The sequence below is a fragment of the Rhineura floridana genome, chromosome 2, assembly GCF_030035675.1.
Source record: "Rhineura floridana isolate rRhiFlo1 chromosome 2, rRhiFlo1.hap2, whole genome shotgun sequence".
NCBI classification, from domain to species: Eukaryota; Metazoa; Chordata; class Lepidosauria; order Squamata; family Rhineuridae; genus Rhineura; species Rhineura floridana.
The window spans coordinates 228,804,160-228,820,954 of NC_084481.1; the positions used below are offsets into that span (position 1 = coordinate 228,804,160).

The 16,795-nt window shown below is 44.2% G+C and overlaps 1 protein-coding gene across 5 annotated transcripts in view; it reads right to left on the reverse strand.

The window, feature by feature from the left end:
* Positions 1 to 16,795, reverse strand: part of KIAA0586 (KIAA0586 ortholog) — a 152,607-nt gene that overhangs the window by 24,241 nt on the left and 111,571 nt on the right. For all 5 annotated transcript variants that reach the window (XM_061612453.1, XM_061612449.1, XM_061612451.1 and 2 more), the window contains 2 exons: positions 16,645 to 16,769; positions 11,995 to 12,082 (listed from right to left, as the gene is read on the reverse strand). In XM_061612453.1, the coding sequence (XP_061468437.1) occupies positions 11,995 to 12,082; positions 16,645 to 16,769 (213 nt within the window). The remainder of the gene's footprint in view (positions 1 to 11,994; positions 12,083 to 16,644; positions 16,770 to 16,795) is intronic.

The following is a 16,795-nucleotide window of genomic DNA, read 5'->3' on the forward strand; positions in this document are numbered from 1 at the left end:
GAAATACGAACTACAAAATGGGAAGCTTGATTTCAAATTGTAGAGTAGAAGTGTAATTCAGAAGGTCCAACCCTAGCAATGGCATCCCTGAAAGGAGATCATCCAACCTCTGCTTAAAACCTCTAATGAAGGGAAGTCTATCACCTTTTAAGGCCACTTGTTCCTGTTAAAGAGCAATCTACTACAATCTCGTGATGGCCAACTTCTTTATTTTCAGCAGCCATTCTACTCTCCAGTAAGCATTCTGAGAAAAATGGGCAGTGTAGATCTATCCTAGAAGGGTCATAAGAGTGAGACTGTCCAAAATTGGCTTAGGGAAATAAGGAATGCCTCTCTTACCAGCCAGGCCCCAAAGGAGCAAACTGATCAGGCTCTGTCAGGGCCTCACATTCAAAAGCAAGGCAGCATGTGTGCGACCCAACAGCAGGAATAAGAAGTTGTATAACACTGTTCTTACACAACAGGGAATAGTATTAAATATCCCCCCCAAATAAATATATATATCAATGATTGTGATCTATAAAAAGAAAACTTCATTAAGGCCATTAAGCACAACAGTCACTTAAAGAACTACAATCATGCTCTTAAGAGGTGAAAAGGGAGGGAGAGAGAAAGCACAGCATCCTAAAACACTGGCAATTAAGGGGCTACCAAAATAGGCCTGGCTTTTACTTAAATTTTTAAATGGCTTTTCTGAGTTAGGTGCTGTGTTTCATTGAACTAATGAAAATCTACTTGATGTCAGATTATCTAGAAAACAACACATGCTCAGTGTCTGGCAATGGCGGAGTGTCACAAACACCTCACCAACATTGTTGGAATTAAATATACACTACCAGTACATCCCTCTGTTGCATCATGCCCTAGGCGGAGCTCCGTACCCCTAGAGATTCATTCACCACCATATGAAGGTATTTTTATTTTGGTCTACTCTTTGATAGTGACCTTCCTTCCTCTCTCTTGCCACTATCTTGTTCGCATTGTGACTAACCCTGATCGGGTTCAGCTGTGCACTGCAGGGAACAGATATGAATGCACAGCATGACCATAAACACTCAGCTTTCTAGATTAACAATAAGGTAGAGTGAGTACAGGATGACAGCTTAAGGGCATGTTTTTGAAAACCAATGTCCTGAGCCAAAAAGTATTTGCAATTCTACTATATATTAGCTTGATTTGAACATGACCCTAAACCATGGTTTATCAATATGTGTATGTGTAGGAAGGACCCCACCCTTTCCTCCTAATGGAAAGAAAAACTGAATGCTAGCAAAATCCATCCGCAGTTGCACAGGAGTAGGAGAGGAGCTCAAGGCTCATATTGGAAGCCTTCCTGCTCATGCACAGAGCACTAAATCATGGTTTAAAGCAGCCTCCTTCAGCCTTTTGTCCCCAGATGCTGTTGGACTACAATCCCCATCATACTCAGCCAGAAAGACAATGGTCAGGGATGACTGGAGATGGTCAACAACTGGGGACACAAGATTGAGGAAGGTTAATGTCACATGTGAATGTGCCCATTATGCTTTAAATCCCTAAATCTAGAAAGTGACTCAAGGAACACAGAAAGCTGCCTTATACAGCTGGGGTGGGGAACTTTTTTCAGAGCAAGGGCCACATTCCCTTCTGAGCAATCTTACAGGGCCACACGCTGGGGGTGGTCAGAGCAACAAGTACATATTTTACCTTTAAATAATAGGCTTGTTTCTACACAAACTCACACACGAAACCTCTCTGTCCTCCATCCAGGCTGCAAGAGACATTATCAGAGTTCAAAGACACATTTCAGCCAGGAGAAAAACACACTCAAGGAAAATGCAAAGTAGGGCTGGAGAGTAGCCTAGAGAGAGGAGTTGTGACTGAGGAGGTGGTATCATTGGCGATCGCTGAGTAAGATTGTCTTCCAAGGTAAGGTCTTTAACAGTGGGTCCGTAAGTGACTGTGGAGGCCAATTCAGGATCCACACAGCCTCCCCAGAGGACATAGGTTTCCAGATGGAAGATGCCTGCGATGAGGATTTGTTTGACGTGACTTCTGCTTAGCTCATTTGTCCCATTCCCCCTGTATTCGTGCTTCTTCAAAGTCCATAGCACCTTTGATAATAGCCGACCATGCGGGACGTTCATGGGCCAAGACTTCCCAGTTCTCCATGCTTATGTTACTTTTTTTAGATTAGCTTTAAGAACATCTTTAAACCTCTTTTGCTGTCCACTGATATTCCGTTTTCCATCCTTAAGTTGGGAGTAAAGTAGCTGCTCTGGAAGACAGTGATCAGTCATTCAAACAACATGGCCAGTCCAGCGAAGTTGATGTTGAAGGATCATTGTTTCAACACTGGTAGTCTCTGCTTCTTCCAAAACGCTAGCATTAGTCCATCTGCCCAAACACTCTATGCTTCATTCGGGAGAATGTCAGCTTTTACAGAGAGATGGCTGCCAAGATAAGGGAAGTGATCAATGTTCTCCAGCGTCACACCATTAAGCTGGACTGATGGTGCTACAGAGGGACTAGTTCGCACCTGTGGATGAAGCACTTTGGGTTTTTAAATATTAAGTGAGAGCTCAAGCTTTCCATATGCTTCTGCAAAGACATTTAGGATAGTTTGAAGATCCTCTGAATGTGCGGAGACTACATTATCATCGGCACACTGAAGTTCTATGACAGAGGTTGACATTACCTTACTTTTTGCTTTCAGCCTACTGAGATTAAAAAGCTTTCCATCTGTTCAATATATGATTTCCACACCAGTAGGAAGTTTCCCCACAATTAGGTGTAGAATCATAGCAATGAAGACAGAAAATAAGGAACAATGACGTATCCCTGTTTTATGCCTGATCCGACTCTGAATGGATCACTCTGAAAGCCATTGTTATCCAAAACTGTCACTGTCATGGAGTCGCAAAACATTCACAAATTTATCTAGTTTTCAGAAGGATGGTCCAGAGAGTGGTTTGATTCACAGCATCAAGGGCCTTAGTCAGATCAATAAACACCATATATAAAGGTCGATTCTGCTCCCGGCATTTTTCTTGAAGCTGTCGTGCAGTGAAGATCATGTCCACTGTCCCCTGGAAGGGTGGAAACCATTTTGAGATTTGGGGAGGACATCCTCCGAGATCGGTAGGAGCGATTTGCAAGGATTCTTGCAAGGATTTTATCTGCGGTAGTAAGAAGAGAGATACCTCAATAGTTCCCACAATCTGTTCTATCACCCTTCTTAAAAAGGGTGATAATTATGGCATTCCTAAAGTCTTCGGGGATCTCCTCTCTCATCCAGATTTTTTCAGCAGGAATCCCATCAGGTCCACTAGCTTTGTTTTTCTTCATTTGATTGATGATAGCCTGGGGAGAGTCCTGAAGGCCAGTTAGAGAGGCCTGGAGGGCCAGATTTAGTCCTGAGGGCCAGATTTAGCCCTGAGGGCCAGTTAGAAAGGCCGGGGGGACAGATTTGGTCCCCAGATTTGAGATTCCCCACCACTGTTACACTGAGTCAGATCATGGAATCCACCTAGCTCAGTATTGTCTATGAACCTTCCAGAGTTTTGGGCAGGGTTTTCCTAGTCCTGCTTGGAGATGCTGTGGTTTGAATGGTGGATCTTTTGCTTTAAAGGTAACATATTAATGATTTAGTGAGATGGGTGGGGACTTTAGTATAAATTAATAGTTCAATTTTATGTTTACTTTATGGCTTAAAAACTTTCTGGAGCACAGCTGACACTTAAATGTCAAATGCTCCAGCAGACCAGTATAAAGATCACAAATGAAAATCAAGTATAAAAATCCTTACACCTCATCCAGTTTCCAGTCACCACGTTGCTATAAAAATCTTATGTTCATCGTAACTCACTACAAGTAGTAGAAAGTTTCTGCTAGTTTCATTTTTTTTCAGATTTCTATCCACTTATCAACTTAAACATGAAGCTCAAGGTGGCAAGCATTAACCAAACTTCTGGCATGCTTTAATATCAGAGGAGATATGCAGGCATACCTGTGATTGTATCACAAAATGCAGAACATGGCAGCTTCTGAGAAATCTTGAACATCTGAATGATGAAACTGGGTGTGGGGATTTTTGGTCATTATTTTGATGGAGCGCCAAGTATCTAGCCCTCTTTGTTACAGAGAAAACTCTGCAGAATGCTGCAGCCAGGAAAAACTGTGCTTTGTTTAGCACAGGTCACAGCCTCTCCCCACAGCCATGCCCCTTTGCTTATGAATTCCATTCTTCTGCCTCAGTGTGTGCCTTCTGCCCCTTTCCCAGCAATGTAACAACTGAAATTCTGTATATAAGAACACACCCAAGACCAGACACAATCTACTCAACTATCAGCCTCTGATTTAGCTTCACCTTGCTGCATCATACAGGCCAGGGGGCAGTCAAGGACAGTTTTGTATTTTCTGCTTGGTACAAGTCAGAAGAGACAGGCGCCATGGTGTGGCAGCCCTAATTTGCGAGAAGCTTAGGGAAGGGTAACTCAATAGCTCTTGGGCTAATACAGTCATTAGTGTCACAGCAAGCCTCTTCCTTTCAATGTCCATTAATTTTGCTTTACAATTCCCCGTTTATGTAAAGGGATGTATGCCTGATGGGATGAAAGCAGGTCAGCCTCTCCAGCTCACCATCATCATCTGCTTTTATTCACGACCACTCAAGGCTGGTGCCAATGGGATCGTTGCCCATCTAAGCTGTTTTGCTTTTCTCAACGAAGGCAGCAGTAATTACTGGTTTTATGAAGTACACAATGTAGGAAGCTATTCCAGTTACATCCTTGTAAGTTTCTGAGTCCTGCAAGGGACTGTGAGAAAGATTAGTTTTGGCCAGAAGCCTTTCAGATGGGGAAAGAGAGAATAATTTAAAAAAAGGATCCTTGGCATAGAAGATAAAGCCAAGACCCTGCAGGATGGAGTTTCGCCAGTACTATAGGAGCCTCAAGGTAGGACCAAAAGGAGAACAATATAAATGGAGATTTACTTCTTCACACAGCATATAATAAGCAGAGCTTGAATCCTGGCAAGACAGAGGCACTATAGGCGAGTGGTTCCCGTGTCTGGGAAATCGGTCAACTGCCTGCCCTGGATGCGACTGCACTCCCCCGCAGGAGCAGGTATGCCTGGGGGTTGCTTCTGCATCCAGTTCTGTCACTGGAAGCCCAGGCTGTCTCAGTGGCTAGAAGTGCCTTTTGTCAGCTGCATCTCATGAGCCAACTATGACCATTCCTGGACTGAGAGAGCCTGACCACAGTAGTTCAAGCATTGGTGACTTCTTCAAGACTGGATTACTGCAATTTACTTTATGTGGGTTTTCCCTTGCACTTGACCTGGAAATTGCAGTTAGTGCAGAATGCTGCAGTCAGATTGCTGATGGGGGCGAGATCATGTCAGCATATAACACCTTTGCTCAGGGATCAGCAGTGGTTGCTGATTTGCTAATGGGCAAAGTTCAAGGTGTTACTATTGGTATATAAAGCCCTTAACAGCTTGGGACAAGTTTACTTGCAGGACTGCCTTACCCCATATGCACCCACTCGAGCACTTCCATCTGCAGAACAGGCACAGGTGCCACATAATATCTGTTATGCACTTGTAAGAAATCATTCTTTCAGTGTGACAGCACCAACTCTTTGGAACTCCCTGCCTATTGACATCAGGCAGGTGCCTTGCTGTATTCTTTTTGGCACCTGTTTAAAACTTTTTTGTTTAGGCAAGCCTATCCAGATGCATAGATGCTGATGTGTTTTAATTTGTCTGTTTTGACTTTGTTTTAAAAATGTTTTCAATTACTTGTTTTTAAGCTGTTTTATCAATAGTTAATGTTTTTTGTAAACCGCTTATAGGTTTTTTACTATCAAACAGTATATACATTTTACCACATAAAATATAAGTATAGTTAAACTATGGAATTTGCTGTTACAACAGGCAGTGATGACTGCCAACTTGAACAGCTTTATGTCCTCCCTTCACTGTTGGAGGCAGTATGCTTATGAATACCAGTTGCTGGAAACTATAGGAAGGGAGGGGGCTGTTGTGCTCAGGTTATTGTTGCGTGCTTCCAGTAGGCATCTGGTTGGCCACTGTGAGAACAGGATGCTGGACTAGATGGGCCACTGGTTTGATCCAGCTGAGTTTTACTTATGTTCTGCGGAAGCAATTGATGGTACCTCTCACATACTCTCTTCCCCAATCACTTTCCCCTTTTTTATTGAAAGGCCTCCCCATGCTCCCCATTTTGGGGAGCATCTATGGCAGTGCAGAAGAGAGAGCGATGCAAAATTCTGCTGTAAAACCTACTCCATAATCATTTTAGCTCAGTGCTTTGCCTCAAATTCCTAAACATTTTTATTCAAGCAGACTACAAATTAGAAATGGAAGAGGAGGTATTATTAGCACACCAAACCATTCCACCAGTAAACTGAAGTAGAGGCTACACATTCTGACAACCTTATTACCCAACCAGAAAAAACGTGCTCCTTTTTCTGAACAAATGAACAGCAACTTAGTACCAACTGTACTGTGTTGTGACCCAGCCCCAAGACCTCACTGATGACACTCTTTAGCTCAGGAGGTCCGGTGGCCCTGGACTCTACCAGAACTAGAGTATGAGGGGAATCACTCCAGAGATATCTCAAAGGGGTAGGAGGAATGATCAAACTATGGACCTGGGATTGTTCAGACCTGACAGATGGAGGTCTGAAATTAGTTGTCCAACCACCCAAAACGGCTTCATCTCCTAGAGATCCCGTGTCCAACTCTAGACAGAACCCTGAGCGATCAGGTTGTTCTGTAGCAGCAACGCCAACATGGCAAGGCAAAAGTGGTGTCCAGGACAGGTCCCAGGTAACCTGGACAGGAAACAAAGGGTCAGGTGGGAGGCAAGGTCAAGGCAATCCAAAGTTGTGATCAGGGTGTTCTGTGGCCAAAGAGGAGTGCTGACAAGAGGCACTGATGTTGTTCCAACTGCTCTTCCAGCCTGGCAGTGTGGTTTCTGAGCTGCACCAGCTGGAACCACACCGTAACCTCAGCTGACTCCTATCAGCTATCTTCATCCAGAGCTCTCCTTGAGAGGAGACTCTTACCCCCAAGGAGTCTTTGCCTGCAGTTGGGTACTTCTCTGGATGGGATGGGTTTCTGTCTGGCATTTGAGTTGTTACTCCCAGGGGCTCGGGACTAATTCGGCATCACCGTCAGAAGCTACACCCTTCCACGGTGTAGACGGCTCTTCCTCTGCTGCATCCAAGGATGCTGGCTTCTTATCCCCAAGGTGACCTTGATCTGAGGCTTGATGCAACAATGGGACCTCCAAGTCATCCTCTGATGTGGAATCCTCAGGCTAAAACATGACAACCCATTAGAGAAGGCCAAAGGCATAATCCAAGGTCATTCAACCATGTCCCAGTGCATTGTGCCAGGTCTTTAGGTCTCCAATGAAGTTGGCTCGAGAGGAAAGGCTGTGGCAGTCATCGGGCCCTAGGCTCCACTGAGCTTTGGACTTGATCAGATTAACTTCTCCTGTCCCTAGGAGCTGTCCCAGGTCCTGATTCTGACCAGCTTTATGTTACCACTTCCTGCACCTCAAAGCCGCCACCAGCAGAACACCAGCAAAAAGAAAACAATCCCAGTTTTTGAGCTGATGTGAGCTCCACAGTGCGCTCCAATATCATCCCTTCCAGCCAAAGCATCTGGTAGGGATTTGCCATACCACGTTAAGTAGTGTAATTCATTAGAATAAATTCTGGCTAATGAAGAGACGACAGCAAACAATCTTTCAAAACCATGTAATGAATCTATTAACAGAGGAAACAAATTCTGTGTCGTGTAATAACTTTCAAATCTAAGGAAGGAAGATGTTTTGAGCACAGAACATACGTCTTCTTGGAAGCTTTCACAGATTGCTCTCTGGACCACCCATTTCCCCATGGAAGCTACAGCACTTGCTAGACTGGTTGTATGAGAGTTGACAAATATTTCAGTTTCTCCTGCATAAATCTCTCTTTCTCTCTCTCTCACACACACATAGTAAATCCAGATTACTAGTTTTCAATGCAACATATCAATTATTATGCACTCCCTGCTTGGTAGGACCCATCTGGAACTGGGTCTATGAAGAGATTCCAATACTTAATTGGCTCCATGACCACCATGTTTTTAGCAAGTGAGATTTCTGCAAGACCTGAGATTTTAAAAAAGCCACAGAGAACTGTGGTTCTTAACCTGGGGTGCACACACACCCGGGGGTATGAGACACTTTCTAGGGGTGCAAGGCAGTAACTATACAACCAAAGATTTTGGAAAACTGTCATTTATCTTAGCTAAGTTAGGTTAAAACACACATTAAAATTAAATTAAATTAAAAAATGAACAGTATTTTTTCAGGGGTGGTGAGAGCATATTTTACAAATCCAAGGGGTGCTGGCAGTGGAAAGGTTAAGAACCACTGGATAGGAATATCTTTTGTGATCCAGTACAAGGCAGAACTTAATACTGAACACTCCATGGGAAAGACAATGATAATCCAAACCTATCTTCTGGTCCAAGGGGCCGAAACTACAGACACTTGTGTCTCGTCCATATCCTCCAGTTTTTGACATTACTGATCCTTTTGTTGTTATTGTTATGTGCCTTCAGGTTGATTATGACTTATGGCGACACTATGAATCAGCAACCTCCAAGAGCATCTGTCATGAACCACCCTGTTCAGATCTTGTAAGTTCAGGTCTGTGGCTTCCTTTGTGGAATCAATCCATCTCTTGTTTGGCCTTCCTCTTTTTCTACTCCCTTCTGTTTTTCCCAGCATTATTGTCTTTTCTAGTGAATCATGTCTTCTCATGATGTGTCCAACATATGATAACCTCAGTTTCATCATTTTAGCTTCTAGTGATAGTTCTGATTTAATTTGTTCTGACACCCAATTATTTGTCTTTTTCACCGTCCATGGTATGCGCAAAGCTCTCCTCCAACACCACATTACAATCCTGAGAGTCCTCAGCTGCTCCCAACATGTCCAGTTTTCTCCCTCACTGTTGGTGGGACTTCTGCATCTGCACAATGTACCACAGGTGTACTGGGGGTGTGGCTCCTGTGGCATAAGTCCTGTTCCATTGGTGGGTCTCCCTCTCTACTGGCAGAGTGGCAGCTGTGTTGCTTCCAAGAGCCCCTCAGCCAGCCTCTAGCCAGTTTTAGTAATGCCCCCACCCAAACATTTAGATTGATAGATTAAAACTCTTTTGCTCTACTAAAAAGGTGCTCCTGATTAATGGGTAGTAGATTTCTTCCTTTAAGTATATTTTGTGATGACAGCCATCCAAGGCAGCAGACGTGCTAGGCATGGCAGGGGGTGAGTGGGGGAGGCAGTGGAGGGCCGAGATGCTGCTGCAAGACTGAGGCAGCTGGGAGAGCCATGGAGGAACAATCAGGACAGGCTGGAGTGGCTGTTCCTATGCAGCTTGTCTCAGTCAACCACCACCTTCCTCTGGTTCCCGCCTCCTTGCGGGAGAAGGTCTAAAGGGGGGAAGGGGGCTTGGCAACCAGTGGGGGGGGAGGCTTGGGCAGGTCTAAGGGGAGGAGGAGTTAGGAAAGCCTGGGGGCAGGGTTGGGTGGGTGTTCCTGGGGTAATGTATTGGAGTTAGCGTGTAAAGCATGCAAGGGGAAAAGCCCCTCTTTAAAAAAAAATGACATTTCTAATACAAGAACATATAAAAATGCCAAGTGACAGCCCTCATCTGTGAGCAGGTGTTAAGGAAGAATGCCTCTTCTAAAATGGCATCTGACGGTGGTTGCTACAGTATACAAGATCACCATGTATAAACGGATAAAGTATGCTCTTTTTTTTTTTACTTCAGAAGTACTTCTATTCATATGAACACATAGATTTTAATAGATTAAAAATAAAGTGGCGCTCGTATAATTTATTAAGATTTCTTTCATCGGGTGGCAAACCTAAGGGAATCATTTCCTGACATCATCCAGCCTGTCATTCACCCCTAATAATAAGAACACCCACTTTCCCTCTCAAAGGCTTTGTGTGAATTCCTGACTTCAAAACCATGAATTGAGTCAATGATGGATTAAAAGACAGAGGTATTGTACACTGAGGGCAGAATCCAACTAAGTAGTTCTAGTAGCACAAGGAATTTTGACTATGCAACAGAACTTCCCGTCCCTCTCATCTCCCCACAAGCATCCATAAATCTGTTTGGGATTTCCCAACCTTCTGCATGAGATTTGGGGAAGGCGCAGGGGGTGCATGGAGAGAGGAGAGAAAGTTCCATTGCACAAATGGAAATCCTTGCATGAGTGGAAGTACTTTGTGCGGCACTGCCCTGAATGACAGTGGCGCCATGAACATTACATGAGCCATACACTTCCCCCTGCCTGGACCCATCCGGTTACCAAAGCAGTTCTGCAGAAAGACAGAGGAACTCCTCCGCCCAACCCCATCAAGCAACTCCTGAAATTTGCCATCATGGTTATATATAGGAATGGAAGAATCCCAGGCATTAAGGAACTGGAAATCCCTCTGCCCCCTCTGCTCGTATGGCTACAATTCCCTTGTCTTGTAACAAAGGAATCAGTGTCAAGAGACACTCTTCAACGATCTCATTATCTTGCAGTCTGGCTTTGGCCCTACTTTAATAGCATACACAGCATTAATAGTTACCATATAAACTATATAAAAATTAGAATTTTGGGTATGAGTTGTCTCAATTTCCCTTTTGTTCTTTTTTGTTAAAACAACTCCTCTGTGCAAAACCCATCCTGCTGTTCTGAAAAAAGGACAGATTGCTGCCCTCTTGTGGTCAAGAGCTTTGTTGCTGGTATGTGGCTTCAAGTCAATTACAACTTATGTATGGTGACCCTATGAATCACCGACCTCCAATAGCATCTGTTATAAACCACCCTGTTCACTTAAGAACATAAGAACATAAGAAGAGCCTGCTGGATCAGGCCAGTGGCCCATCTAGTTCAGCATCCTGTTCTCACAGTGGCCAACCAGGTGCCTGGGGGAAGCCCGCAAGCAGGACCCGAGTGCAAGAACACTCTCCCCTCCTGAGGCTTCCGGCAACTGGTTTTCAGAAGCACTTCTTGTAAGTTCGGTCCACAGTTTACACATAAACAAATTGACTAAAGTTTTTTTCATACATTATGCAATTGCAAATGTGGACTGAACTACCAAAGGTACACTTGACAGAAAACCACAGCTAATTCCAGGCAATCCCAGGCAAGTGTAATTGAATAATGCACATGCAAATACATGTTAGCCACATTCACCCTATATATATTTAGGCACACACTACTACTAAATTAATAGATACAAAGATTTCAATCAGATTTTTTTTATAAAAAGAATTTATAGCCTGGTGGTTTTTTTGGCAGTCTCTTCCCTTAGTTCAGATACTACCACACGAGGCTGCTTCTCATATCTGTGCTGTGATTCCTAAGGCAGTATTCAAAATATAATATAAAATTCTACCTAGAAACCTGCAATCTGTTTTTAGCAAAACGCAGGTCTGCAATTAAGCCTTCAGCCTCAATTTGGCATTTCTCTCAACTTCTATACCATTCTGTTCCAAATACCTGCCAGACTAAATTAGATTTCAACATACAAGTGAATATGAAAGGCATCACAGTATTGTTGTAAGATAAATGACCGCTTATTCATTCCATATCAGAAATGTGTGTATTTGTTTCCTTTCAAGAACCTTTTACCCCTGTTGCTTGGATGGCTTGGCAGCCCTGTTTGGAGAGGGAAGAACTGGATGCTACCTGCTCTGTACTCACATCTCTTTCCCCACATTACCTTCATCTTTTTGTGTACTAAGCCATTCGTGCAATGTGCTGCTGGATGACACCGCAGTGTAAATACTAAAAATAATAATGGGGCAAAAGGATACTCAACCAATCAGTTGAAAGTAGCCTGACTAACTGCATACCATAAAAAAGTTGGCTCAGTGTGAACCATCATATCAGATGCGGCAGAATGTAAAATAAATAATTTACCTTGCTGCTGTGTGATTTCAGATTTGGGTTTCACACAGATGACTCTAGGTTTTGCTAGTCTTGCTTGCTGAGTCTCTTGGTATTGTTTCTGTAGGTTACATATGAAATGCCAAAATAAGAGCAAACAAAACATGAACAAAAACTGCCTAATGCTCTTCTTTCTGTTTTTAGAAGTGCATTAATTTGCATTTATATTTGTTTAAACTTAGAGATCAAAAAGGTATGGATGGAAATGAATGCCTGTCTCTTCAAATAAGTTCACAGCCAACAAATAATATGAAGCTGATAACATGACCACATGACCACAGTTGCCACCTCCACAAGCTCAGGTTCAGAAGAGGGCAACCAGAATGATCAAGGGGATGGAGCGACCCCCCAATGAGGAAAGGTTGCAGCATTTGGGGCTTTTTAGTTTAGAGAAAAAGTGAGTCAGAGGCGACATGATAGAAGTGTATACAATTATGGATGGCATGGAGAAAGTTTTTTTTTCTCCCTCTCTCATAACACTAGAACTCATGGACATTCAGTGAAGCTGCATGATGGAAGATTGCTGTTGTTGTTATGTGCCTTCAAGTCAATTTCGACTTATGGCGACCCTATGAATCAGTGACCTCCAAGAGTATCTGTCATGAACCACCCTGTTCAGATCTTGTAAGTTTAGGTCTGTGGCTTCCTTTATGGAATCAATCATTCTCTTGTTTGGCCTTCCTCTTTTTCTACTCCCTTCTCTTTTTCCCAGCATTATTGTCTTTTCTAGTGAATCATGTCTTCTCATTAGGGGGCCAAAGTATGATAACCTCATTTTAGCTTCTAGTGATAGTTCTGGTTTAATTTGTTCTAACACCCAATTATTTGTCTTTTTTGCAGTCCATGGTATGCGCAAAGCTCTTCTCCAACACCACATTTCAAATGCGTTGATTTTTCTCTTATCAGCTTTTTTCACTGTCCAACTTTCACATCCATCCATAGAGATCGGAAATACCATGGTCTGAATGATCCTGACTTTAGTGTTCAGTGATACATCTTTGCATTTAATGGAAGGTTAAGGATAGACAAAAGAAAGTACTTCTTCATGCAGAGCATAGTTAAACTATGGAATTTGCTCCCACAAGAGCAGTGATGGCCACCAACCTGGATGGCTTTAAAAAAGAATTAGGCAAATTCATGGAAGAGAAGGTGTCAGTGACTACTAACCATGATGGCTATGCTCTGCCTCCGTAGTTGGAGGTGGTATGCTTCTAAATATCAGTTGATGGAAACCGCAGGAGAGGAGAGTGCTCTTGCACTCAGGTAAGAACAGGATGCTGGACTAGTTGGGCCACTGGCCTGATCCAGCAGGCTTTTCTTATGTTCTAAGCTTGGGCAGAGAAAGGCACTAAGGCCATGGATTTGACTCACCAAGAGAGGGCATGCACCATCCAGTATGAACACACACTCTCCTCTTACTTTGAGATGGGCGAGAGAGACCCTGCTCAAGGCACTGCTTTCAAAGACACCACCTTTACAATCGGCATCCACTGGGTGGGGGTGCTGAGTTATTAGGGCTGCTGAAGACAATATCCCCCTCAACTAAACTGGCAGCTGCTTGTGACAAGATCCTCTAGGAACTTCTCCTCTATCTCCACATCTAACCAGCTGACCTCCCTTCCAGCTTCAGTCAGAGGAGCTACTAATGGTAATGTGCTTCCTTCAGCACTACCAAAGGAGCCCTCTTAGTAGTACGAAGGAGTGGGCTCACTCCCACTACTACTGTTGCCAGCCTCAGAGCGTGGGGTGGGGCTGACACACCATCACTGATCCTGCTTGCAAAGCCCCGCCTTTACCTGCCCTTCATCTAATGTGATATACAACATCAGGTGGAAGGCAGGTGGGTGTGACTTAGCCAAACAGGCTAGTGGGCCAAATGAGGAGGACTTGTGGGCCTAATTAGGCCTGTGGGCCAGAGGTTTCCTAACCTCTGCTATACAATGAAGGTGCCAGAATCACATCTGTGGGGAGGGAGCTCCACAATTTAGGGTCTGCTGCAGAGAAAGCCCTCTCCCAGGGCACCATTCCCTACAATTCTGAGATTGGGAAAACTACCAAGAGAGCCCCCCTCTGCAAACCTTAACACCCGAGAAGATCAGTAGGGATGGAGACGGTATTTTAGATATTTGGGGCCGAAGTTGTTTAGATCTTTGAACACTAATGTGATCACCCTCAATCAGGCCTGGAAAAAAACAGGCTACTATTGCAGCTGCTTTAAAACAGAGTTTATTTGAGTTCTAAATGGAATCCCAGCTAGTGATCTGACTGCTGCATTTTGGACCAGTTGAAGTTTCCATCATCTTCAAGGGCAGCCCCACGTAGAGCCAACAGCAAGAGTCCAATCTGGAGGTTGCCAGAGGATGGAATACAGTGGCCAAGTCATCTCTGTCCATGAGGGACTGTAGTTGGAGAACCAGCCAGAGATGGAAATAGGCTGCCTAAGCCTCCAGTGACAGTGTCAGATCCAGGAGCACCTGTGATGTTCATGTATTAGTGTATATATGGTAAGTGCTGTTTGTATAGGAGATACATGGTAAGTGGAATGAAAGAGGAGGGGGGAGTGAATGGGCAGTAGAATGCTGGATGATTGGCTGAGTGTTTAGAATGGCTGAGGGTATAAATGGAAGGATGACAGTTAAATCTGAGTGGACGGTGAACGTGAGTGGGTTGTTTTGGTGGGTTTTTGAGAGGAGATTGGGTGGAGAGTTGGTGGATGTGAGGAGAGTGTGGAGTTTGGATTAATACTAAGACCAGTACCTCAGGAATAGATGAAACCATATGCTTAAGTCCTTTATAAAGTAATCTTGTTATCTCTGTTATTTAATAAATATATTTGGTTTACCAAAGGCCTGATCCTTGGCTGGGGTTCCACAGACCAGAAGGGAGGGTAAGGTAAATACCAAGGCTGAAGGGTAACAAATGGTGGCAGCGGTGAAGAGAATAACACCACAAGTATTCAGAGCAAACCAGGATTATCTGCATTGATACAAAGGGATTGGGACAGCTTAAGCACACAGTCACAGAGGTAACCTGATAGAGAGACTCAGGCAGAGTCTCTGGGAATACGGGTTATAGGACGTGACTGGTGGTGCTGCCTAGCAGGGGGATCTGGTGAGGTCTATGCTAGAGCGGGGAGAAAAACCATAAAAAAGGACAGTCCGGACTGGTGGAGTCCCTGGTGGTGCCTAGTGACAGGCAGTAACCACAAGCAGGTAGGAACCTGACAGGGAGAGCCAGGGAAGGGCGTCACAGCACCCCCAAGCTATGGACCTGCTCCTTCCAGGGAGTGCAGCCCTGCACAGAACAGTCAGTCTCCCTAGCCCCTGGACTCGAGAACTCAGAACACATAGGACGTCTGTCTTTTCAGGATTCAGTTTCAATTTACTGGCCCAGATCTAAGCCATCACCACCTCCAAGCACTGGCGTCTTTTGATACAGAGGGAACAGAGACACAGGTGGGTTAAACCCAGCACTTTAAATTGTGACTGGAAACCCGTGCAGAAGGACTGGCATGATATGATCACAGAGCCAGTGTGGTATAGTGGCTTGATTCAACTTCAAAGCTTCACTCTGCCATGAACCTCACTGAGTAACCTTGGGCCAGCCTCTCAGCCTAACCTATCTCACATCTGAATAGTCTTCAAGGGCAGCCCCATATAGAGGGGACTGCAATAATCCAGTCTAAAAGTTACCAGAGTATGGAGAACAATGGCCAAGTCATCTTTGTACAAGAGATGCCAGAACTTGAAGCTTGCACTCCTAGCCAACAAGGCTACCTTGGCCTCTAGGGACAGCGTTGGATCTAAACGTACCCTCAAGCTACGGACCTGCTCCTCCCAGGGGAGTGCAACCCCCCCAGAATGCACCTCAAAGGGTAGTCGTGAGGATAGAATAAGGAGGGGAGATTATGTATGCTGCCTTGAGCTCAGAAAAGTTACTTTTTTGACCTACAACTCCCATCAGCCCAATCCAGCGGCCATGTTGGCTGGGACTGATGGGAGTTGTAGTTCAAAAAAGTAACTTTTCCAAGCTCTGCTTGAGGTCATGGGGGAAAGGAGGGACATAAACATAACAACTAAAAATATGTACCAGTTCCCATTAACAGACCAACTGCCCTATTTCAGGCCAGATGAAGTTCCTGGATCATTTATTCTGGTCCAAAATGCAGCAGCTGGATTACTGGCTGGGGTCCCATACTCATATAACCTCTGTGGAAGTTCCTCCCCACACAGGTGCACCTGGCACCTTCTTTATATAGTTTTCATTGCATGCTGAAGACACATCTCTTTACTCTGGCCTTGGACGCCTGAACTATGTATTTTAAGACCTACACTATTCTCTTGATTGTAATTTGTTCTAACTATTTTTAATATTGTATTTTTAAATCGCTGTAACCTGTCCTGGGACTTCATGGTGAAGTGTGGGCAAGAGAATCTAACAAGCAACAGCAACTTCCAAAAGCCATCTCCCCCTAGCTTTAGGCTATGTGACATTAACCCAATCAAAACAGTCCGGGGGGGTGTTGTTGTTGTTAAAAACAAACACACCGAAAACAAAAAAACAAAACCCCATCATCCCCACACATTTAAATATAGATCTACAAAGGATGCCCACGTGCATTACCTGGGATAGGTCGTCCAAACGAGGTGCCAGATTGCTATCTCCCTGTGCTGATGGAGAAACCGGTCGATCCAGTTCAGCCATGCTCATCGGCCCATGCGTAACATCAGCAACTCCAAGAACTTCTCCTGAGAAATTAAAACCAGATATAAAG